At 60.5% G+C, this 22,383-nt stretch overlaps 1 protein-coding gene across 8 annotated transcripts in view; it reads right to left on the bottom strand.

Moving 5' to 3' along the window:
• Window positions 1-33: 33 nt before the first annotated feature.
• Window positions 34-22,383, bottom strand: part of MYO18A (myosin XVIIIA) — a 36,717-nt gene continuing 14,367 nt past the window's right edge. For 3 of the 8 annotated variants that reach the window (XM_088177214.1, XM_088177217.1, XM_014876558.2), the window contains 39 exons: window positions 22,240-22,349; window positions 21,985-22,161; window positions 21,675-21,885; window positions 21,257-21,399; window positions 20,477-20,577; window positions 20,323-20,386; window positions 20,069-20,213; window positions 18,638-18,649; window positions 17,998-18,174; window positions 17,828-17,918; window positions 17,549-17,741; window positions 17,047-17,133; window positions 16,291-16,432; window positions 15,927-16,086; window positions 15,661-15,847; window positions 15,337-15,571; window positions 14,416-14,525; window positions 14,276-14,341; window positions 13,901-14,029; window positions 13,304-13,447; window positions 12,200-12,289; window positions 11,995-12,114; window positions 11,807-11,918; window positions 11,577-11,704; window positions 11,312-11,466; window positions 10,073-10,196; window positions 9,796-9,996; window positions 9,390-9,500; window positions 8,962-9,066; window positions 8,712-8,858; window positions 8,508-8,621; window positions 8,254-8,370; window positions 8,068-8,151; window positions 7,710-7,847; window positions 6,848-7,033; window positions 6,624-6,763; window positions 5,509-5,553; window positions 3,880-4,002; window positions 34-685 (listed from right to left, as the gene is read on the bottom strand). In XM_088177214.1, the coding sequence (XP_088033340.1) occupies window positions 547-685; window positions 3,880-4,002; window positions 5,509-5,553; window positions 6,624-6,763; window positions 6,848-7,033; window positions 7,710-7,847; window positions 8,068-8,151; window positions 8,254-8,370; window positions 8,508-8,621; window positions 8,712-8,858; window positions 8,962-9,066; window positions 9,390-9,500; window positions 9,796-9,996; window positions 10,073-10,196; window positions 11,312-11,466; window positions 11,577-11,704; window positions 11,807-11,918; window positions 11,995-12,114; window positions 12,200-12,289; window positions 13,304-13,447; window positions 13,901-14,029; window positions 14,276-14,341; window positions 14,416-14,525; window positions 15,337-15,571; window positions 15,661-15,847; window positions 15,927-16,086; window positions 16,291-16,432; window positions 17,047-17,133; window positions 17,549-17,741; window positions 17,828-17,918; window positions 17,998-18,174; window positions 18,638-18,649; window positions 20,069-20,213; window positions 20,323-20,386; window positions 20,477-20,577; window positions 21,257-21,399; window positions 21,675-21,885; window positions 21,985-22,161; window positions 22,240-22,349 (5,063 nt within the window). In that variant the 3' untranslated portion in view covers window positions 34-546. The other 5 variants (XM_088177216.1, XM_088177218.1, XM_014876559.2 and 2 more) reach the window with 3 other exon arrangements.

The following is a 22,383-nucleotide window of genomic DNA, read 5'->3' as shown; positions in this document are numbered from 1 at the left end:
GCCCCAGGCACATGGAGCAGGCAGCAGCCAGTATCACCAGCCAGAAATGACGTTTATTTTCATACTGAAAGTAAAGGGGGTGGGGGAAGATGCACAGCTGGGCTAGTGCAAAACAGCCAGGCAGAGGTGGAGAGATGGGGGGGTCACAAAAACCCAGCTGGACACGTGGGACCCTCTCCCCATGTCCCCCTTCCTGGCTGCTGGGCGGCTGCTCCCCAGGGCCCGGCCAGCGAGAGACGTCTTTGGCTCAACTAAAAGGGGTGTAAGAGGACGGCAGGGTGCCGAAGGGGGGAGTTTAAGTTATAAAACAAGGAGCCAACAGGCACTGAGGAATAAATCCCGGGTGCCAGAGCAGCCGACTCTGCCGCCAAGGACAGACAGGAGGTGGGAGGGTGGGGGTGCAGCCAGCGAGCCGGCCGGGCTGCTCCTCCCATGGCTGGAGCCGGGGGGCCGCTGCGTGTGTCCCCCCCACCCCGTGCAGAAGAAATACCGGCTGCCCCCCTGGAGCTGAGTGTTCCCGGGGCGGTGGGAAGTGGTGCTGGGGGGCTAGGCGGGGGTCTCGGCAGCCCGGCTCTCCGCCTCGCTGGCACTGGGGGAGCTGCGGGAGGAGCGACGTGTGCTGTCCCCGGCGTCCTGCTCATCGTCCCATCTGTCGTAGGTGAAGGTGTGCCGGGAGCTCGTGGGGCTGTGGGAGAGAGCGGGGTTACGGGGGGTGACAAAGGGCTCCATGTCCCCAGCATGGCTTGGCTGCTGAGCACAACTCCCCTCCGGCTGCAGAGAGCTGCAGTGAGCCAGCACGCTGGCAGCCAGCTGGATGGAGCCTTGATTGCCTCCTTTTTTATCCTTTCCGAGATATTTGGGACATGCCTCACTGCAAACAACTCCTTGCTGCGCTGAGCTGAGCCCTCTGCTCTGCAGTGAGAGCTGAGCCTGCCCAGCAAAAGGCTCGTGGCTCTGGGTGCCAGCAGTGCTCCCAGGCACCCTGACTGAGGGTCCCGGTTGTACTCGAGCCCAGGGCTGGAGGTGTTGCTCCCCAGTACCCCAGAATGCCTTCCCTTCCTCTGGGACAGGTAGCCCAAGGCAACCACATTTCCAAAAGGCTTCTTTCCCTTCCTCCAGCTATTCTCCTATTCAAGCCATCAGAAAGGATGAAGCCTGCTCTGAAATCACTGCCAGGGAGCCTAAACACACCCTCTCTGCATCAAACAGCATGCTGAGCTCCAGAGTCCCGAAAGCTGACGCCATTCACACCCCGAATTCCCATCACAGGCACTCAATAGAGCACAAGGCAACTCTGAACTCCAGCAGGACAGCTCTGAGCTCTAGCAGCCCAACCTGGGTCCCCCAACCATGGGTTCTGCCTTCCTCCATGCTCACACACTGCAGTGGGTGCGTGTTAGTACCCATCCCACTCCCCTCTGCTCCTGGGGACTGTGCTGCCCATCAAACCCTTAAAAATTTCCTGAAGGAATAAATCCAGATGTGTCCTGGCCGATGGATGGGGACCCAGGAAGGGATTAGCACTTCCTGGTGTCCCGCAGCTGCTAATCCCGAACACGCTGCGTCCTGGCAGCACGGGCAGCTGCCGCTCCCGCTGCGGCCATGCCGAGATTTCCCCACGGATGGAGATGCACTGGGGATGTCCCGCAGCACCCCAAAACAGGGCTGCTGCAGGCACCCCATGCCAGGGTGCCCCATGCCGGCGCAGGAGAACTCCGGAGCCAGGAGAGGGTTAGGGCGAGCGGTTAGTGGCACACGGGGAGGTTCATGCTGCACGGCACACACCACTCCCACCTCCTGCCTCAGTCGCTCTCGGGACGGTACAGGTACTTCATCATCAGGTTGTCCACCTGCTTCTTCCGCTGCTTCTCCTCCTTCTTGCCCCGGGCAGGACGTGTCGGCTCCTCGCTCCCCGTCCCCCGCGGGCCCTTCTTGACACTGGAGGTGCTGCGGTAGGAGCTGGAGGAGCCGGAGGAGGATTCGGAGGAGGAACTGGACTCGGATGATGACTGTTGCTTCTTCTTCTTCTTCTTGGATTTCTTCTTGCTTTTCTTGGCACGCTTTTTGGAACTCTTCTTCTTCTGCTCCTCTTCTTCCTCGGAGGAGCCCGAGCTGCTGCGGCACCGGCAGGTGTGCCGGGAGAAGTCGAGGGCGGATGCGGAGCGGCGCAGGCTGCCAGAGGGGCGGTCAGCAGCGCCCAGGGGGGCCGCACTCCGGACACTCCGGACACTCCGGACACTCCGGCCGTCATCCCCCGAGTCGGCGTCGGGGCTGGAGTAGCCCCTGGCCCGCAGCGGGCGGTAGCTCAGCACCTCTTGGATGGCGGCTTCCAGGTCGGGGTCGAGGTAGGAGCGGTGCCGCACGGGACGGGCGTCCCCAGGACCCTCCTCCTCCTCGGAGGCTGCGCTGCGGGGCCGTGGGGGCACAGAGAAGCTGCGCCCCAAGAGGGGCTGCCCGCGGGACCCCTCGTCCGCCTCATCCAGGCGGCTGCGGGCCAGGGAGAGCCGCGATTCAGGGCGGCCCTCGGGGCCCCCGCGCCGGCTCCGCAAGCTGCCGGGGCTGGAGAGGGCAAAGCTCAGCACCGAGCACCCCTCGTCCCCATCATCGCCATCCTCCAGCCCGCGCCAGGAGGCGGAGGAGACGCGGCTCACAGGGGCGGAGGCGACAGAGGCTTTCTCTACGTCGGTGGCCGAGAGGGACCACCGCTTGTCCAGCCCTTGGCGAGCCCGGCCGCTGGCGTCGGCGAAGGCGCGGGCGATGACAGCCGCCCGGTCCTGGGGCTCGCCGCCGCGGGCCGCCCTGCGCGGAGGGCGCTCGGGGGAAGGCGGCCGCTCGCCCAGGGCGCTGAACAGCGTCTGCTCATCCCCGCGGCCGCCTATGGAATCCTTGAGGCCCGGCCGCTTCCTGTAGCTGAGGGAGCTCAACACCGACACCGGCCTCTCCTCGGGCTCGGGGCCGTCCGGCGGGGCTGACCTGCACCGCGGCACCGCGGCCCCGCACGCACCGGGGAGACAAGAGAGACACGGAGATGAGTGGGCGAAGGGGGGGCCGGAGAGGCGGCCTCGGCAATTTGCGTCAGCGGGAAATGGCATCGTGGAAAAATGTCATGTAAATGGGGGAATTGTTCTAGCCCAGCACTTTGATTCCCCTTTAAAGTGTTGCCTTCAATTTATTTCATTGTCGGCTACCTGGAGCTGCTGTGTTTGATTCCCGACTTCAGAAAAGGTGGAATTATCTCCAATAACAAAATGTTTTACATCTGCACCGCTGAATAAATTAAACCAATTAACAGAAACCAGCTCAGATCTTTCCCCCCTGCTCGGCAGAGGGAGGGAGTCCCCAGGGACTCCTGGAACCCTGCTAGGAAATTGGGTTTGGATAAAAGCAATCTGCGCTCAGCAGGCACGCGTTTTCCAAGGGAAAGGGGAGTGGGGCTGGGGCACACATGCCGTGGGTGCACCTGGGCATGCCCCCCACCTCTGCCAGCATTTTCTGAGAGGTGTGGGGAGGGGCTGCAGAGGAGGGCAGGATGGAGCAGGGAATCAATCCTGGAGTGATGGAATGCTGCACAGAGCTAAAGCCCAGCACCACATCCCCTGGGGAGGCAGATGGAGTGGGAGCTGAGGATGCCCCATATGCCTCCAGGGTGGGATGAGGAAAGGGGGACCAGGGAGTTCCCCTGGGTGGGGGGACATGTGTCCCCAATGAAGAATGAGCCGCTCACCAGCATTAACCCTTCCCTGGCCATCCACACAAGCACCAGGTGGGAACACAGCACCAAATGCCACATTCCACGGGCACCCACCCAGCCCTGTCCCTGTCCCAGCACATCTCAGCCTGTCCTTAGCCCACCAGTCCCAAGCCCAGCCCTGCACCCACCTGCCGCCCTTCAGGCTGCCGTCATCCGAGAGCGCTTTGGAGGAGCCTTTGTTCTTGGAGAGCCAAGACTTCACCCCATCCACGCGCTCCTCCAGCTCTGAGTCCACATCTGAGTCACCATCGCTGCCAGAGGAGCGGGTCAGGGTGGAAGAAAGCAAGAGGTCAGCAAGGGGCAGTTGAGTTTTTGAGTGCTGGAGAGATGGAAGTGCACTGCGATGCACTGAACCCCTCCAGTACCCACTGCCTGTGTACCCTGGCATGGCTGAAACTCTATCCTGTGGTTCTGCTCCATCTCTGGGACACAATCTGCACACACATAGTTCAATCTGCAAGTCAGCAGCTTCCTGATGCTCTCCCAAACCACCTCTGTGGCTGCCCAAAGGGCTCCTGCACCTCTGCCCAACCTCTCCCTGTCACTGCACAGCTCCAGAGCTGGAGACAGCAAGGCCTGGCTTCGGGGCAGCAGGCAGGGCACAGCTCCAGAGACACAGGAGATCTCCAGCTCCAGGACTGGGAAGGAAATAAGTGGGTTCGTTTTATAGGCCGCCGTCGAGTGCAGAATTACAGCGAGGAAGAGCAATGCTGATGGCCCCGAGTAAACAGGAGTTTAGCAGGCGGAACAGAAACGACTCCGGCACGGCGGGCGCGGGAGCACAGTGAGCAGATTTACAGCCCTGCCGTGCCCGAGAGCCCCTGATTTACGTCCCAGCGTAAAAAAAGTCCTATCTGGCTTAAACCATCTAATTTATAACGGCCGTTCGTAACCATATTGATTGCCTTTAGAAAGAAGGTGCTGTCTGCATTGCAAAATCCATTCCTCCACGTTAAAAGCATCCCTGAATAAATCTCTCTTAATACCTCACCGCTTACTGCTTTCATTAGGGTTATGGCAGCACCGTCGGGATCTATACAGAAATTGAAGCAGTGTGGTCCCCTCTTGCCACCTGCTCCCACCAGGCCACTCCAAGGAAGGGATAGGATGTATCACAGGATCTTAAACGGCCTTTTATCCTCCTGGTTTTTGGCTTATTCCCTGCCTGGGAATGCAGGCAAACAGCACAAGGGACAGGCTGGGATAGACCCTGTATATGAATTCTTCTCTTTTTAAATTCAGAGCAACAATCCTCTCTCCATTCTGCGCATCTCCCTCCCCTGCAATACATCCAGGCAACGCTGGGCTTGGGGGAAAAAAAAAAAACACCAACAAAAAAACCACAGAATGACACAAAAAAATCCTCCAACAAGCCCCAAAAACAAGCTCTGGGGGCAGCTAAGGTTTTCTGACCAATGGAATTAAGCTCCACATCAAACACAGTTTATGTCCAGGCAAACGTGCCGTTAGTTAAGCAGGACCCAGGTCGTGGGAGCGACCATGGATGGAGGTATTAATTAGTGGCAGCAGGGCTCCATTGCTGCCTCATGCTGGCACATTTGTCATCAGCCACTGCAGAGTATCACCCCCCAGCCCACCCCAGGGGCTCATCCCATCCCCATGCTGGGATGTGGTTATGTGCCGTGCCACGGGTGCTGTTAGGGCATGCAGAGTTGGGCCAGTGGCATGCAGGACCCCGGCCCCTGGGGGTGAGGTGGGGGTTAAGGGAGGGGAGGAAGGAAAGAGATGCTCCTCACATTTTACTCTTTCTTTTCTGATACTTTGCCACCATGTCCTGCAAACTGGGAGGGGTTGGAAGGGGCAGGGTTGGAGGGGGGAGAAACACAACAGAAAATAAATCAAATGAAAGGAAAATTAAAAAAAAAAAAATTAAGTGGGTGGGAAACAGATGTGGGCAAATTAAATCATGGGGAAGGGTCAGGGGAGGGAGGTGAGGCTTCCCTGTGCCCCTGGAGTGGGTTGCACCCAGCTGGATGCCAGCATCCCAGGTTGGATGCTGGAGCATATCCAAAGAAAGGCAACAGAGCTGGGGAAGGGTCTGGAGCACAAATCTGATGAGGAACAACTGAGGGAGCTTGGGGCACTCAGCCTGGAGAAAAGGAGGATGAGGGAGGACTTTTTCATGGTCTACAACTTCCTGAAAGGAGGTTGTAGCCAACTGGAGGTTTGTTCCCAAGGAACAGATGATAAAACAAGAGGACATGCCTGCAAGTTGTGCCATGGGAGGTTTACATTGGATATTAGGGAAAATTTCTTCACCAAAAGGGTGGTCAGGCATTTTAACATGCTGTGCAGGGAAGTGGTAGAGTCATTCCCTGGAAACATCAAAAAAATGTGTAGATGTGGCACTTGGGGACACGATTTAGTGCTAACATGGTAGTGCTGAGCTAATGGCTGGAGTCGATTATCTCAGAGGTCTTTCCCAACCTAAACAATTGTATGATTCTATAATTCTATCCTGGGCTGGGCTGGATCCCAGCATCCCAAACCTCCTGCCAGCTTGTGCTGCCCTGGCTCCTGGGGCTCCCTGGGCTGTTTCCAGCCAGCTGGCAGGATCCTGGATGCATTCCAGGCACCTCCACAAGTGGTTGAAGCTCATGGGGGCTGCGGGTGGACGGAGGGATGGATGCACAGATGCATGGACTGATGCCTGTGTGCACGGGTGCCCGATGCATGGATGGACAGACACGAGTGCATGGGCAGATGCACGTGTGCACGATGCATGGATGGATGCACAGACGGCATCCTGCCAGGGCCAGGCAGAGCCAAGGGGTCCCTGTGGCATTTCTGAAGTGGCGAGGGAAGTGGTGACCCCGAGGGACGCGTGGGAGCCAGGCCCAGGTGCTCTCACCTGTTGATGAGGTCCTCATTGCTGTCACTCTCCATCTCATCCTCGATGGCAGCCTGCAGGTCCCCGATGCGCTTGAAGGCCAGCTTCAGGTCTGACTGCAGGCTCTGGTTGGCGGCTTCCAGGCTCTCCAGATCCATCTCCTGCAGGGAGGGAGTGGGATGAGCCAGGTTCCTCAGGGAACACCCCGCCTTGTTCCCTGCCTGGCCCTATCACGGGTGCCTCACCAGCTCGTGCTTCTTGCGGCTGGCTTCTGCCTCCTTCTTGGCCAGCTCGCCCATCTCCTCCTTGACATCACGGAGCTGCCGCTGCAGCCGCTTGTTCTGCTCCTTCTCCCGGTTCTCAGCGGCTGCGCGCTGATCCCGCTCCTCCGTCAGCTTCTCCATGTTCTCCTTCAGCCGTGTGGCCAGGCTCTGCCGAGCAACAGGGTCACCCCAAACCCCCCAGACCCCGCCACGGACCTCTCACCCACCCTCACCCCAACACCCACCAGGGGACGATGCGAGGATGGATCCCACTCCCATCAATTTACACAAGGAGATGGAGGAGAAACCATCTCCTCCCAGGGCCAGGGAAGGGGCAGAACAACAGCAAGGGCTTTGTTGAATTGGAAAAATAGATTTAACTGTGTGTGAAGTAATTAAAACATGTAACGTAGGGAAAAAATAGCTCCCGCTCTCCCCCAGCCACCGAGCCAGCCGATGCATATTTATGGCCCCGGCAGAGAGAGTGAGGAAGGAAATAATAGCTTGGAAAATATGAAGAGGAGAGCTAAGCTGCCGCGCTCCCCGGCAGAGCTGCGGAGGCAGAATATAAAACAGGCTGCGTTCGCGGGACTGGGGAGTCTATAATTTCCCTAAGTCGATGCAGGGAAAGAGCAGCACTTTGCCGGGCTGGGCGGTGGATTACTGTTATCAGTGCTTGCAGGGAGCCTTCCCTGTGGAGACAGGGATGGGCTGCCAGAAGGGGAGGGTTGTAGCACGGGGGGTCATGGGGAGGGGAAGGCACTCAGAAAACCCCCAGGCAGCTTCATTGTGGTCCTGTTGCACCCCTGTCCCAGCTGAAGCAGAGGGAGAGCCCCGTGAATACCTCCAGGCGCTTGACTTGCGTCCTCTCGAACTCCAGCCTGGTCTCCAGCTCACGGATCTTGGCCTCCTGCCGGCTCACCAGTGACTTGTCCACCATGGATTGCTCCAGGAACTCCAACTGGCTCTGCAGACCTTGCAGCTGCGGGAGAGGGCACAGCCTCAGCCTCGACCACAATCACCCTGCCCCCACTGCCATACTGTCCTGGAGGAGAGCTGCTGGCCATGCTGCTCCCATGCTGATGGAGAGCTTCCCACCGAACTGCTCTGCACCTCCACGGTGCAGGGGGTCCCGCATGGTGTGGGCAGCGGGTCTCTGGGTGCCCCCCATTGCCCTAGCTTCACTCAGGGTGCATCCTCACCTTCTCCTGCAGTTCCTGCTTCTCCTTGCTGACCTCCTCCAGCTGTGCCTGGAGGTCATTCATCTGTGCCATGTCCCGGGATGCCTACAGAACACATCAGGGCCATCGGTGGGGATCCCACCGTGCTGGCTCCAACAGGGACATCTTGAGGGAGTGGGGTGAGTGCAGCTGCTGCTCCCACTTCACCTGGGCCACAGCTGCCTTGTGCTTCTTCATCAGCTCATTCATGTCCTCCTGGTCCTCCTCCAGCCGGCTCTGCACCTCATTCTTTTCCCGCTGCAGACGGCTCAGCTGCTCCTCCAGCTGCAGAGAGCCACACGTGTCTCCCACTGCATCCCAAGAATGGGCCATTCACCCCCCAAACCCACTCCAAACAGCGTGGGGTCACCCTGGGTGCAAGTGGGGCACAGTATGGTTCATCACAACTCAAACCCACTCACCGCTGCCTTGGCCTTGGCAAGGTCATCGATCTGCAGGTGGAGGTCCTCGATCTCCACCTCCATGGATTTGCGGGCCTTGACAGCGGCTGCACAGGTGAACTCCGACTCTTCCAGCTGCAGGGATATAGCTCAGTGCCTGGCCAGGGAACAGGGACATCCTGTGTCCCTCAAAGCCTGCAGTATGAGGAGTGTCTAGATGCACACCTGATTCTTGAGCTGGGTGATCTCCCTCTTGCTGGGTGCGTTGTTTTTCAGGTGGTCCAGCATGATCTGAGCATCAGCCAGCAGCGCCTTCGTTCTCTTCAGGTCCCGGCGCAGGCGCTTTTCCGTCTCAAAGTCCCGCTGGTTGGCCTGTGGCAGGGGAAACTTTACCACAATTCCATGCCAGAGGGGTGTCCACCCCACCATGGCCACCTCAGGGTCCCCAAAGCAAGGCAGCTGCCCTTCACCTCACCTGCTCGCTGACAGCAGATAACTTGCTCTCCAGCTCCCGCTTCTCTCTCAGCACCTTCTGCTTGTCCTCGTATTCCTCCTCCAGCTGCACCTCCATCTGCTTCAGCTGGGGGACAGCCAGGGGGCAGCCAGTCAGGGCGGCAGGGAGGGGTCATGAACCCCTCCTCACGTGTCCCCACACCCCGGGGACACTGCGTGACCCCACCAGCCGGGTGTTTGCGCAACCACAGGCACAAAGCCCGGCGTGTGCTGGCCCGGGCAGCAGCAGGACTGGTCGGACCCGCCGGGCTGGTGGAGCCGGGCTGTGGTCGGCTGTGTAGGAGCTGGGTGCTGCGTGACGGTGCCCGGCTGGCAGCTCCCAGTACCCAGCCAGGGCATGGGGATGCATCCCAGGCCCTCCTGGGCAGAGGGGCCGCAGCCGAGCCCTACCTTCTTCTGGCATGACTGCCGGATCTCCTCCACCTCCTCATCACGGCTCTCCACCTCCTTGGCGTGGGTCTGCCGCAGCCGCTCCATCTCCATCTCCAGCCGCAGCTTCGCCTACAAATGGTGGGGATGTGGTCAGAGTGGAGGGGATGTGGGGACCCCTCCATGCCACTCTCCAGTCACCACTCACCCTGACAACCCCCCGGTCTGAGGCCAGCTGGGCTGCCCGCCCCATGGTGACCTGCTGGGCCATGGCACGGAGGGCCGGGAGCCGTGTCGGCCGCGGTGATTCCTGGCCTAACGCCGGGCTCAGGGTGACCGCCTCCTCTTCCCAGGCAAGCCCGGCCCAGGTAATAACAGCTCTGCATGAAACCACCCCACCCAGAAACCTCGCCCCTCCCCGCCATACCTGCTCCAGCATCTGGATGGTCCCAGCCTGCTCATCCAGTTCCTCCTCCTGGTCTTTGACCTTCGCCTCCAGGTCCCTCAGCTGTTTCTTCACCTTGGCCAGGGAGGCTTCGTCCTTTGACTCCTGGGAGGAGATGTCCTGCAGCTCTGCCTCCAGCGCTTCCGCCTTCTGTGTCAGCCCTGCGATATCCGAGTCCTTGTCCTGTGAGAGACAGGGTCACCGTCAGCCCGGGGCACTCAGTGACTGGGATGCTGGGGAGGGTCCGGGGCCCACTCACCTCCAGCAGCTGCTTGAGGCCAAAGACCTCTGCCACCAGCACATCCTTCTCTCGGCTCAGCTTCTCCCGCTGCAGCCGTTCCCGCTGCGCCTCCTCATGCGCCTGTGAGAGCTCGCTGTCAAACCTGCATGGAGAGAGTGGGGTGAGCACTCAGCACCCCAGGGACTGATCCTCAGCCTCTGCCAGGGGCACTGCACCGAGCATCCCCTTCCCTCAGCAGCAAGCACTGGGAAGGGTGGTGTGCTGCTGAGTGCTTGTGTGAAACACTGTTGATGAGTCTTTAATTGCCAGCACGGTGGCACCGAGTCACTTGGACGCTCCTCCTGACGCCTTCACTCCGTGTTAATGGAGTGCAGCACCTGCAGCACCGACCACAGCAGCACCTCAGCTGTTCTCCAGGGCCAGCATGTGCTCGTGGAACTGTGGCTGCCAATGGCAGGGGCTTGGCTACTCCAAGGGGACACCAAACCCACCAAACAGGACATTGAGGGGTCTCTAGGAGAGATGGGGTCTTGGGGCATCTCAGCTCCCTGTGCTGGGATTCCACATGACATGGCACCAGTCCCATCCCCAAAGGGGACACACGTTCCCCTGGAGGGGACACAAGCCCGTTGAAGGAGTGCTCAGCACAGCCTATAGCCAGGCAGCACCGTGGCAGTCTCTCCCAGTGCCCCTGGGATGGGATCAGCCGGGTTTGCTCTGAAATCACTGCCTTTGGGGCTTGGAAAACAACCCTGTGCTTGAGTTTGTGACCTGCGTTAAACACCTCGGCAGCTAATCCCCATTTTTCCTTGCGCTGGGTAATAAACAGCTGCATTAGCACAGACTCCAATCCGCGGAAATTGAAATTAATTAGATTGGATTCTCTCGCTGTATTTGTGTGTGCGATCATTACCATAATGAGATGAAAGCGTCCCTGCTGCTTAATAACGTTAGCAAACTTTGGGGCTGGGCGAGGGGACGGGATGGCAGCGTGTGCTGAGCGGAGATGCAGGGCACTAGCAGCCTCCACCATGGGGCATGACCCCACGTGGGATCACTCAGCTCTGGGCCCCCTCAAAAGGGCATGGGGATCCTCCCACACAACAAACACATCCAACTCAGGCAGCCCCATCCTGCTGGAGACACCTCAGCCAAGTAGGAGCTGGTGAGGTGCCCAAATCCCTGCTAAAATGGTAATGCCACTTCGCCAGAGGCGTGTCCCCCATGTCCCCCCCGCCACCAGCGCACGGTCCCCACCTCCGCTGCTTCTTCTCCAGGTCGTGGTTGCGTCCCTGCTGCCCCTCAAGGTGCAGCTTGGTGTCCTGCAGCTCAGCAGCCAGGCGCTGGCACTTCTTCTTCAGCTGCTGCAGGGCCCGCTGGCTCTCCTCGCTGTCCGCCTGCAGGTCCGCCAGCTGTGGGCAGAGGAGGGCAGGCAGTGAGGGCTCTGGGATGTCACCATGTCCCTGCTGTCCTAGCCATGCTGAGGGGAGCAGGGAGTCCCCAGAGCTGAGCCCTCACTCACCTTGCGCTCCAGCTGCCTCTTGCCCTGCTGCTCCACCTCCAGCTTGTCCTCCAGCTCCTGCTGCAGCCGTTTCTTGGTGAAGTCAATCTCCCGCACTGCCCGCTCGTATTTCAGCCGCCATTCGCCACCTGTGCGGGGAAACACGGTCACCAAGGGGCTGTGGGGGTGGCACGGGGAGAGGTGGACACTGCAGGGTGTGTCAGCAGCCAGCACCGGAGGTAAGACAGTACCTGAATCATCATCGTCGAGCTCCCCGTTGAGCTCGGCTGCCCGGATGAGCCGAGCCTCCATCACCTCCATCTCCATCGACTCCATCTGCTTCTTCAGGGCATCGTACTTGGCCTGGGAGGGGACATGGCCGTGGTGAGCATTTGAGGGGGACAGGAGACACTGCGAGGCCGGGGAGGGGCACATTTACCTGCAGGTCCTTCATCTCCTTCTCGGCCCGCAGCCTCTCGGCCGTCTCAGCGTCCAGCAGCTGGGAGGCCGACTCGCCGGTGTTCCGCTCGTCTGTCAGCTCCGACGTCAGCTCTGTGATCTGGGGGTGGCAGGGGGAATGGAACCATGGGCTGGGGCAGGCTGGCATGGCACTGTACCCCATCCCAGCAGCGGCAAAGACCTACCCTGCTCTCCAGGCGGTCGCTGTTGAGGCGCAGCTCGTTACGCTCCTTCTCCACCTTCTCAAGTTTGCTCTTCAGCTGCTGGATCTCTTCCTGCAACAGAGCGGGCGGTGAGGGAGGGGGCAGGCGCAGGGAAGAGGCTGGCGGGTAGGAGGCTGGCAGCTCTCTGCCCCTCCCCAGCACCCCCCAGCGCAGGATGGGCAGGGTGGGGGCTCCCCAGGGCTGCTCTCCCCTGCCAAGGGCTGGGCAGGGACTTTCCCCAACCCGCTCTGCGTCGTGCAGACTCCAACCCCATAAATGGTGTCGAAATGCCAGGCAGTCTCAGAAAAGCTGCAGAGGTGTACCCACATCCCATGGCAGAGGAGGTGGGAGCAAATCCACCCATCAGCAGCTTGCTGGAGGGTTTGAGTGCACCCAGCCCAGGTAGGGAAGGAGGGGGCCCACCAGGATGGCCAGGGACCACCAGCCAGCGTTGTGGAAGCATGTCTGGCTGCTAACATCTTCCTCTCTCTTCCTCTGGTCTCAGCACAGGCTGGGGGGGCAGCAGGGGGCCCAGGTGCCGCTGCCCAGGTGGCCCTGGCCAGGTGCCTGTCCCCAGCAGGTCGGGGTGAAAGCTGAGCCAGGCAGCAGTTCCGTGCTCGCTGGGTGCACCAGTGTCTGGTTGCCAGTGCGAGCGGAGCCCCCGCATTTGCCTCTCGGCACACGGTTTCATTTCCATTCTCCACGCTTGTAATTGGGCTCAAGCAACAGCCGGCTCTCGGGATGCTAATGACATGCTGATTCGCAAATTAGGGAGCAATTCGAGCCTGGCGCTGGCGGGGCTCAGGCAGACGTGGTCCTGCATCTCACCCCATCATGGGCTCCTGCTTCCCAACTCACTGTGGGATCCTGTATCCCAACCCACAACGGGATCCTGCATCCCACCCTTCCCTGGGTTTTGCTTCCCATCCCACTGAAGGGTTCTGCATCCCACCCCAACATCAGCTTCTGCATGTGACCCCACCATGGGGTCCTGCATCCCACCCCACTGCAGGGCCCTGCCCAGCAGTCCAACGGTCCCCCAAGCCCTCCCTGCTCCATCCAGCATCCCCCAGCATGGATACCCACGTCTTTGCCACGGATCTGGTCCTCGGTGAGCTGCACCTCGATGAGGGGCCGCACGGTGGTGAAGAGCTTCCACCAGGGCCAATCCTTCACCCCTTTGTTCTTCTTGATGTTCTTCTGCACACACCGGATGGCCAAATCCTGGATCTGTGCAGGGCACAGAGTCAGCACGAGGTATGGGGTCAGTGGGGGGCCACCAGCAGGGCAAAGTGGGGCGTGTGGGTGCTCAGCACCGCAGCCAGCACCCCAGCATGCTTCCCTTCGCTAGCATTTGGGCTAATTGCACCAGCAAATCTGCTGTTTGATCCTCTCCAGTCCCTCTAAATGCTAATCCCAGGAAGGTGAGGCACTGTAAGATGCCTATTTTACACCTTCTCTAATGATAAAAGTAGGAGCTGAAGTGTGGCTTCATCCTCCCGTGGCGATGCCCAGCAGCCTCCCTGCCGGTTCCCCCTGGCCCCCCGGTTCCCCCTGGCCCCCCACGGCTCCGGGGGAGGCGGGAGGAGGAGGTGCTGGCCCAGGAGGCGCAGAAAGGCTTCACTGCCCATTTTAGGCGAAATTGTGCAGCAGAGCGGGGAGGGGAGAGTCACTGGGACGAACCTTTCTCTTCTTGAAGTGCTGCCGTGCCAGGAAGCCCCTGCACGCCGCCTGGAAAAGGGTGATGTTCCTGCTGGTCTGTGTATCCCGCTGCTCCTCCAGCCTGGCCAGTGATCCAGCCCGGAAAAACACCTGTGGGAGGGGAGCAGGACAGCGATGGGTGCCGGCATCCCTCCAGTCACACCATGCCACCCTCCCGCTGGTGCGGATGCGTCTCTCCCCTCCACAGCCACTGGTCCTGTCCCACTGTGAGGTTTTATTCCCCAGGCACAAGGAATGCCGTGGGTGGGAGTGAACAGTGCTGCCCTTTTGCTGTCCCACCGTGCCATGACGCACAGCTCTGCCCACACCCATACCCAGTGGTGTCGGGCACCATACCCGGCTCAAGCCCATGTGGTAGCTGCTCTTCTCCAGGTCCAGTGATTCCAGGAGCTCCTCCACTGCCTGCAGGGAGGGAAAGGTGTCAGGGCCAGGCATTTCGAGGTGCAGGGGACCCTGGACCACAGCAGGGCACATACCCGCTTCTCATCCACCACGATGTAGTTGCGCCCATGCTTTTTGGTCAGGTGTGGGGCCAGGACATCAAAGCGCCGCCTGAACTCTGCAAACACCATGTGGTCGGGGTAACCTGGGGAAGCAAGGGAGAGTGGAGCTGTGTGGATGCCCAGGGGATGGCCAGGGACAGCCCCACGTGCCCTGATATGCTGAGGCTTATGTTTTGGGAGAGCTGACGGGGTCACCCTATGTGACACAAGTTCCCCATGGGGTTAAGCATAGCTGGAATGCCTTGGGCCTCCCCAGGAGGTTTTCCTTTGGATGCGTCCTCCAGCAATTCTGGCTGGGATATGAGGAGAAAGCGGCCAGATCCCTCCTCGGGGGGAGAGCAGCGACACGTGTTGCCTGTGCAAGTCCTGCTCTGGCTCCACTCTGAGCCACAGCCAACTCCTGCATCAGGCTCCAGCACTGAGCCTCCATGTCTTAATTAACGATGAGGTATTGATGGGATCATTGACCCCGGCACGGCCGGCTGGCCACGGCCATCGATCCAGGAGGTGTGCAGGTGGCATCGATTTCCAATCATGGCAGGAAGAGTCCGGCCTCCAAGCAATAAACCCTTGGCCGGGTGGCTGGCCAGCCGATGTATCGATAAATGCTTTGCTGAGCACAACCCAGAGGCTCTCATTCCAGCGGGACAGGGGCTGGATGCCAATGGGATTGCTGCCAGGAACCAGCGGCACTAGGGGAGACACCCAATTAAGGCCATGCCTGTCCCCAGCGCAGATAACAGCCCAGCAGGGGAGGGGGACAGGGACAGGAGAGGCTCCAGAATTCAGAGCAAAGGATCTGAAAGGATTGCTGGGGGTCTTTGGCTCTCCATTGAGACGATGCAGCCGGGACCTCCGTGTTATCCATGCCCTGGAGCTGGTGCCAGGGCTCACCTTGGCGGTACATGCGGAGGGCGTCGAGCAGGCGGGAGCCGCGGAGCTGGGCACGCAGGAGGGGCACATCCAGCTGCATCAGCCCGGCCTCGCAGTGCTCTGCCGGCAGCTCCAGCTCGCTGCCGCTCACCCGCCGGCACGGCACAGCCTGGGGGTCGCCGCCGCCCCCCGCCTTGGGCAGGAAGCAGTGCACAAAGTGCAGCTTGGACTTCTTGATGCTGTCGATCAGGGCGTCCTGTGGGTGCGGCAGAGCAGGGTGAGCGGTGATGCGCAGCGGTGCCCCAGCCAGATGTGGGGATTCCCCCGTGGCACCCCATCACTCACCACTTGCAGCTTGATCTGGATGCAGAGGGATTTCTTCTTGACGGCAGCCACGCCGGTGGTGAAGGTCTTGCGCATGCTGGTGGCCCGGCGCAGGGCCAGCTGGGAGCCGCCCTCCAGCCCCGCCACCGAGCCCGACAGCACCAGCGCCGACCCGCCGCGCCCGGCAAACAGGCTGCTGATCACCTTCCTGCAGGACACAGAGGGCATGTCACCCCTTAAAGTCACCTCTTCCCCCTGCCATGCTCCCACCCCAGGACCCTGCTCACTTTTGGGACTCCTGCAGTAGGATAGAGGCGTTTTGGGAGGCCGGGTTGTGCTTGACGTAGTTGAGCCATCCCGTAGCATCGTACTCCACCCAGTTGGTCCCTGAGCTGTGTCCCAGGAGGAAGTGTCGGGGCTTGTCACTGGGGAGTAGTGGGTTGTGCCCTGCAGGGAAACACAGCACCAGTGGGCACAGCCCTGGGGACCTGTGTGTCACTGGGGAATGTCACAGAATCCCAAAATGGCTTGGGTTAGAACACACCCTAAAGATCACCTCATTCCAACCCCCTGCCATGGGCAGGGACATCTTCCACTAGAGAGGTTGTTTCTGGTCTAGTGGTTCCACATGGTTCCAGTCCCCCTTCATACCTTTTTTGCCCCCTTCCTGTGGGCCGTAGTAGGATAAGAGCCGCTCCAGCAAGGTGTCCTCGTTGCCACCTGGCTGCAGAGCCTCCTCCTCCAGAAGCCACAGCAGCCCCCGTGCCTCATCCGTGCGGGCCAGAGACCGGACCTGCAGGGACACAACGGTGGCAGCCAGCCCAGCACGCCAGGGTCGCCCAGGACAGGGACATGGAGTGACACAGGGCACCCGGGCCACCCAGGGAGCACTCAACTTCACATGGTATGAGAGGGTTCCTGATTAGTGGAGACTCAGAAGGGAAAGGGTCCATATGGGACACTCTGGCAGCACATCTCACTGAAGTGGGAAATGCAGTGCTGGGCTGAAACCCAGCACAAGGATGGTGCCAGCAGCACCTCCGGTCTCTGCAGTCTCTTCTGGAGTTCCTCCACCCTGGAGGGACTGGGGAACCTTGGGAACCATGGACACTAGGGACCTTGAGCACTTTGGGGACCAGAGCACCTCGGGGACCAAAGCACTTTGAGGACTGGAGTACCCTAGAAATCACACACAGTCTCCAGGCTCTCTGCCCACAGCATAGGCAGTTCCCAGGACAAGAGGGGAAAACCATGTACCAGGTATGTGGGCTGCACACACACTTACACCCATGCTCTCATGGCCAAGCATTCAGGACAGCCCCTTTCCTTCCCTTCTACCACCAAAGTGCCAAAAAGCTGTCCATCTGCTGCCATGATGTGGCTGGAAGGAAGTGTGAAGGTGCTTACCAGTGCCTGGTGTGAGGACTGGTCCACAGCAGCTATGGAGCCAGAAGAGCTGGGCTCAGCATCAGCCAGGGCGAGCTCTATGTTCTCCTGGTGAGGGGGAACAGAGGCAGGTGAGCCCACACTGCAGAGTAGCAGTGATAGGGAGTGTGAGCCCATCAGGGTGTTGGTCTTGATGGGGTTTAGTGTGATGCAGAGTGCTAAGGGGGGACCAGGACACATGGAAGAATCCCCATGGGCTGTCAGTGCTGAGATGGAGAAGAAGCAGTGACCATCATCATCATCACCACAGCCACTTCACCACCTCCCAGCCCAGCCCCCCTGTGCTGTGCTTCACAAGAAACACAGCAGCCCTGGGCACTGAGCATAGTGTCAGAGCTGCTTTGGTTGGACTGGTCCAGTGACCACTGGGTAAGAAATCAGGGGGGACACGCAGGAGATGTTCTTGTGGGTATGGGAGGGCAGGAGTGGAGGAGGCGATGGCAGCCCTGGATGTCCCTGGTACCTCCTTGTATCTCTCCAGCTCACGGGCAAAGGTGCGCTGGTGGAAGAGCTGCTGCAGGCGCTCCTGGGCGTAGTTGTGGCAGAGCTCCTCGAAGGTGGCCCCCCGGTTCTGCCCTGCCAGCTCGGGGTTCTGTGCCCCGGGAGTGTCCACCACCGTCACGGAGCACACCGAGTGCTGGCTCGACTTCAGCGCCCTAGGGAGAGCACAAAGGGACACAGCGGGGTCAGTGGGTGCTGCCAGGCATGCCCTCACTCTCCTGCTGGCTCCCCCAGCACGTACCTGTTGAGGAGGGAGATGAGGAGTGTGAAGAGCTCGGAGTACAAGCCAGCTGCCATGCCCTCCAGGCACTCCAGCGCCGTCAGCTTGGGACCTGGCCAAAGCAAACCTGAGTGCCCCCAGCCCAGCATCCCCGGGGGACATCTGCTGTCCCCTCCCATACCTCACCCTACCTGTGCCACTGTCCCCCAGGGGAGACTCATCGGGGCCCTGCCGGAAGGAGGTGGAGCGCTGCAGGGTGCCCTTGGGCTGGTGCTTGAAGATGGCAGAGGAGAGCTCCTCCAGGCTGCAGCCCAGCAGGTACGCGGCTTTCTGAGCCCACTCGTGCCGTGCAAACTGCTTCCTCCCAGCTGAAGGGTGGAGAAGGGGGTTCAGGGCCAGGCAGGGCACCCCCAAAAATGGGGAGCATTTCCAAACAGGCCTGAGATGATCTTAGGGACCCCACAGAGTAGGTTGGGGATGATGGGCACAGTGGGAGCACACGTTTTGGGGTTTGAGGAGACAGAGATGTTTGGGGTCTAAGAGGAGATAGGGATGAATGGCTTTGTGCTGCTCCAGGGCTGAGCCTGGAGCCACACTGGTGTGGAGCATGGACCACCCTGCCACCACTACCCAGGGACCTCTGAGGCTCTGAGCCAGCCCACATGGGGACATGTCCCTGCTGGGTGACACAGCCACAATGCAGCCAGATAGACACGGAGACAGGGACGCTGGGGGCGGTGGGAGCAGGTTAATGGTGACACACAGGGACACGGAAGGTGTGGCACGGGGTGGGGGGGAAGCCAGAGACACGCGCGGAGAACGGGACTTTACCTTCGTCGGCGTCTGCATTGTAAAGGGCAGCATGCACCATGCGAACAGAGACAGGGGTTAGAAACAACGGCACGCCACGCCTCGGGGACGCCCTCCTGCCACCATGGGGATGCCCTCCTGCCACCTCGCCACCGCACATGCCATGCCTGCCCCCTCCCCAGGCATTACAAACCATGACTGGCGTGGGGGTCCCTTCCCTTTGAGCCCCCCTGCACCATGGGCATCCCTGGGAGCAGCTCGGCTCTGCCCCAGCCCATGGGGAGCCATTTTTGGATCCAGCCCGTGGCCAAGGAAATTTTGGGGCTGGTGCAACTCAGCTGGCTCTGAGCACTCCCAGTGTCCACGAGGCACAGGGGAGGCTCCAGCAGCAGCAGCACACACATGGGGGTGGGATGCCCGCCCCGAGCAGGATGCAGCAATGCTCCCCACCAGCAGGATCTGGGGTTCCCCCCACCAGCAGGCTCCCATGGAGAGGCTCCGGAGTTGCCTGAGCAGCCCACTGCGGTGGCTGCAGCGGGGCCCTGCTGCCCTCTAGTGCCCTGAGAGCACCCCATGGGCCAGCACTGCACCCCAGCGTGCATCCAGACCCCTCTGGGCTCTCCCTCTTCATCCCCAGATCATCTTTTCCCTCAGGGCTGCAAATTCCCTGGGTGCAGCCACCAGCTCCAGGTGCCCTTTTTGGGAGTGACATGCTCAGCTCTCCCGCGAGCGTGCAGCACCACAGGGGCTTCCAGCACAACAGGCAGAAAGAGAAAGCCACAGGGGGAGAAGAGCAGCCCCCAAAGCCAAATTTGCCATCCCCAGGTACGGAGAGCAAAGCTGGTGCTGTGGGAGACTCACACTCGTGGTGAGTGCTGCGTGCCAGGGCAGCCCTGCCCCACACTACCAATGATGCTGACAGGACTGGGATGGGATTCCTCAAGAGAAGCAGGAAAATTTGGAGCTGCCAGGACCCAACCAGGGTCAGGGCTGGTCCCAGCACGCCAGCAGCATCCCAAGCCCCCATTTCAGCCCCCAAACCAGCATCGCGTGGCACCCCCCAAAGCAGAGCCCTCCCCACTCCCATTACCAGCTCCATCTGCCAGTGGGTCTGCGAGGAGGATGGAGGGAAAGGTGTTACACTGGGAATGGGAGACACCCCCCCGAATGCCTCAGCCCCACCCACTCCTCACTCCCCCAGGTTGGCAGGAGCCAGCCCAGGCTCTGGGCATGTTCAATTCCCACCAGTTAACGAGACCACCCCGACCATGGGGACAAAGCAAAGTGCACCAGAGCACTCAAGGTGGCAGGACACTGTCCCTCAGCCGACACAGCCTCCCACCTTCTCCCCCAGGGCTTGGCTGCACTGCAGGCTGTTTGCAAGGTGCCTCTGGAACCCCTCCCATCCATCAGTCTCAAATCTCCCCTCGTTAATGGCTCCCAGCTTGTTACCTTTGGTTGCCCCGGCAGCTCCCAGATGGTAAATGGCCCCCAGGATGAGCCAGAAGGCTTTCTGCTCATCTCCTGAGATGCCCATCACCTTCATGGCTGCCAGGAGCTTGCCAAACTGCTGGGTTGCCTTCTGCTTTTCCTCTGGCTGTGAAAAACAACAGGAGCCGTTGGTTTGGGAGCCCAGCTCTGCCTGCCCCTGCACTCAAATGGGCCAGAGACCTCAGTCTTCCCCCACAGCTCCCCATGGCAACAACCTTGGAGGGAGGCACGATGCCGAAGACATTGTTCTCTGCCAGGTGGTTGAAGTGAAGCTCAGTCCTGCAGTGATAAAAAAATCACGGTTGGCCCCATGGGGGAGGTCCCAGAGACACCCCCCACGATGGAGGCCATGCTTCCCCTCCAGCTCACCGCAGGGTGCTGTCAGAGCAGGCCAGCAGGTAGTAGAAGACATTGAAGGTGGCCTCGTTGGCTGGGCGCCGAGCCACACGCAGCTTCTCCAGCAGCAGTGTCTGGCAGAGGTGGGAAAGTTGGGAACTGTCTCCAAGTGCCCCACTCCCACTGAGACCCCCCAGCCCACCCCAGCCTCATCCTTGATGCTTGCCCAAGGTCCCCACAGAGTTGTGAGGGTCTCCCTCCCACTGCAGGGCACCATGAGAATGCAAACATCACCCAAAAAGTCCATGAGCATCTCTCCTTGGTGAATGCTACTACAACAGCATGTCCTGGATTTTAAGGGCTCTGTGTTATCACAGCAGGGAAGTGTCTGAAAGACACATCCCCTGATTTTGGGACTAACTCAGCAAGGACAGGGAGCCCATCTGATCTAGGTGTGAACAAGGATGAGAGCAGGACGCCAGGCTGCTGAGCACTGCGAGCATGGCTGGGGATCTGTGGCAGAGCTTGCAGTGTAGGGAACACCAGGAGAATCATGGAATGGTTTGGATTGGAAGGGACCTAAAAGAACAATGAGTTCCAAAACTCTGCCATAGGCAAAGACACTTTCCCCTATCCCAGGTTGCTCCAAGCCCTGTCCAGCTTGGCCTTGAACACTGCCACAGGAGCTGGGGCAGTTACAGCTTCTCTGGACAACACTCCTGGTGAGGATGGACCGGCTCCCACACCACGGGGAGCCACTCTGAGGAGGATGGACCAGCTCCCACGCTGGGGGGGGCACCCTGGTCCCCTCACCTGTACAGAGGCAGACGCCACCTGCCCAGCCTGGTCGAAGTCCAGAGAGATGATCTGAGAGAAGCGGGTGGCGTTGCCGTTCATGCCGGTGCTGCTATTGCCAAAAGCCTCCAGGATGGTGTAGAGAGCCTGCCACTTCTCCACTGCGGGAAGAGAAGCGGGGCAGTGCAGGGGCTGTGCGGTGGGCAGGGGGCCAGAGCTGGCTAGAGCTGGCCAGGCAGGTGCTGCTGCTCCCTTGCACCACAGCAGCCCCCAGGAGCACGGCAAAGGCACCGGTGTGACACAGTGACACGGTGACACACAGTGACAGCCTGTCTGGCGCGTGTCCAGCCACTGCCACGTGCGTGGGGCTGTGACCGCAAAGCAAGGGGCGTGTGCAGGCAGGACAAAGGGACTCCACACCCACAAAGGGACTCACCAGAGAAGACCTTGCCGGTGCTGCCGGCGATGGTGGCGAGGTACTGCACCAGGTGCTGGCAGTTGGTGGTTTTGCCGCTGCCGCTGGTGCCCAGCAGAACGATGGCCTGGTCCTGGCGGCTCATCAGCATGCTGCGGTACGCTGCCTGCGCCACCGCGTAGATGTGCGGGGACGTGTCCTCCCTGCGGCACCCCTTGAACATGTGCATGACCTGATGGGGACAGGGAGGGGAAGCGGGCAAGGGTCAGCACCCTGCCACCCCCAGCATCCCCTCTGCACAGTGCCAGCTGCTTGTCCCCTCCGGTGTCACCTTCTCAGAGTACATGGAGGGGGAGCTCAGCGGGTTGATGATGACCATGGTGGGCCCGGCGTAGGTGTGCAGGAGGTTGCCACCGTAGCGCTGGCGCAGCGTGTGCAGTGTGCTGGACTCGTTGAGGTACAGGAGGCTGGCGAGGTCTTCAACACGGTCACAGGATGGGGGGTTTGCCTGGCAGCGAGGTTGAGATGGGGCAGGTCAGGTGGGGAACGGGGATCTGCCCCACCAGCCCCCGCCCCGCAGCCCTACCTTCTCCACATCGTCCTCCTCCACCTCCAGGATGGCTCCATCGTGGTCCAGTTTCACCTTTACTTTGCCCTCAGGCAGGGGACTGCCCGCCTCTGGCCGCAGCTGGCTGCCTGTAAGGGGCATGGGACACTCAGAGGGGCCGTG

The sequence above is a fragment of the Sturnus vulgaris genome, chromosome 21, assembly GCF_052056855.1.
Source record: "Sturnus vulgaris isolate bStuVul1 chromosome 21, bStuVul1.hap1, whole genome shotgun sequence".
Lineage (NCBI taxonomy): Eukaryota > Metazoa > Chordata > Aves > Passeriformes > Sturnidae > Sturnus > Sturnus vulgaris.
Note: the sequence above shows the minus strand (reverse complement) of the source record. Positions and strands in the feature narration are given on the sequence as shown.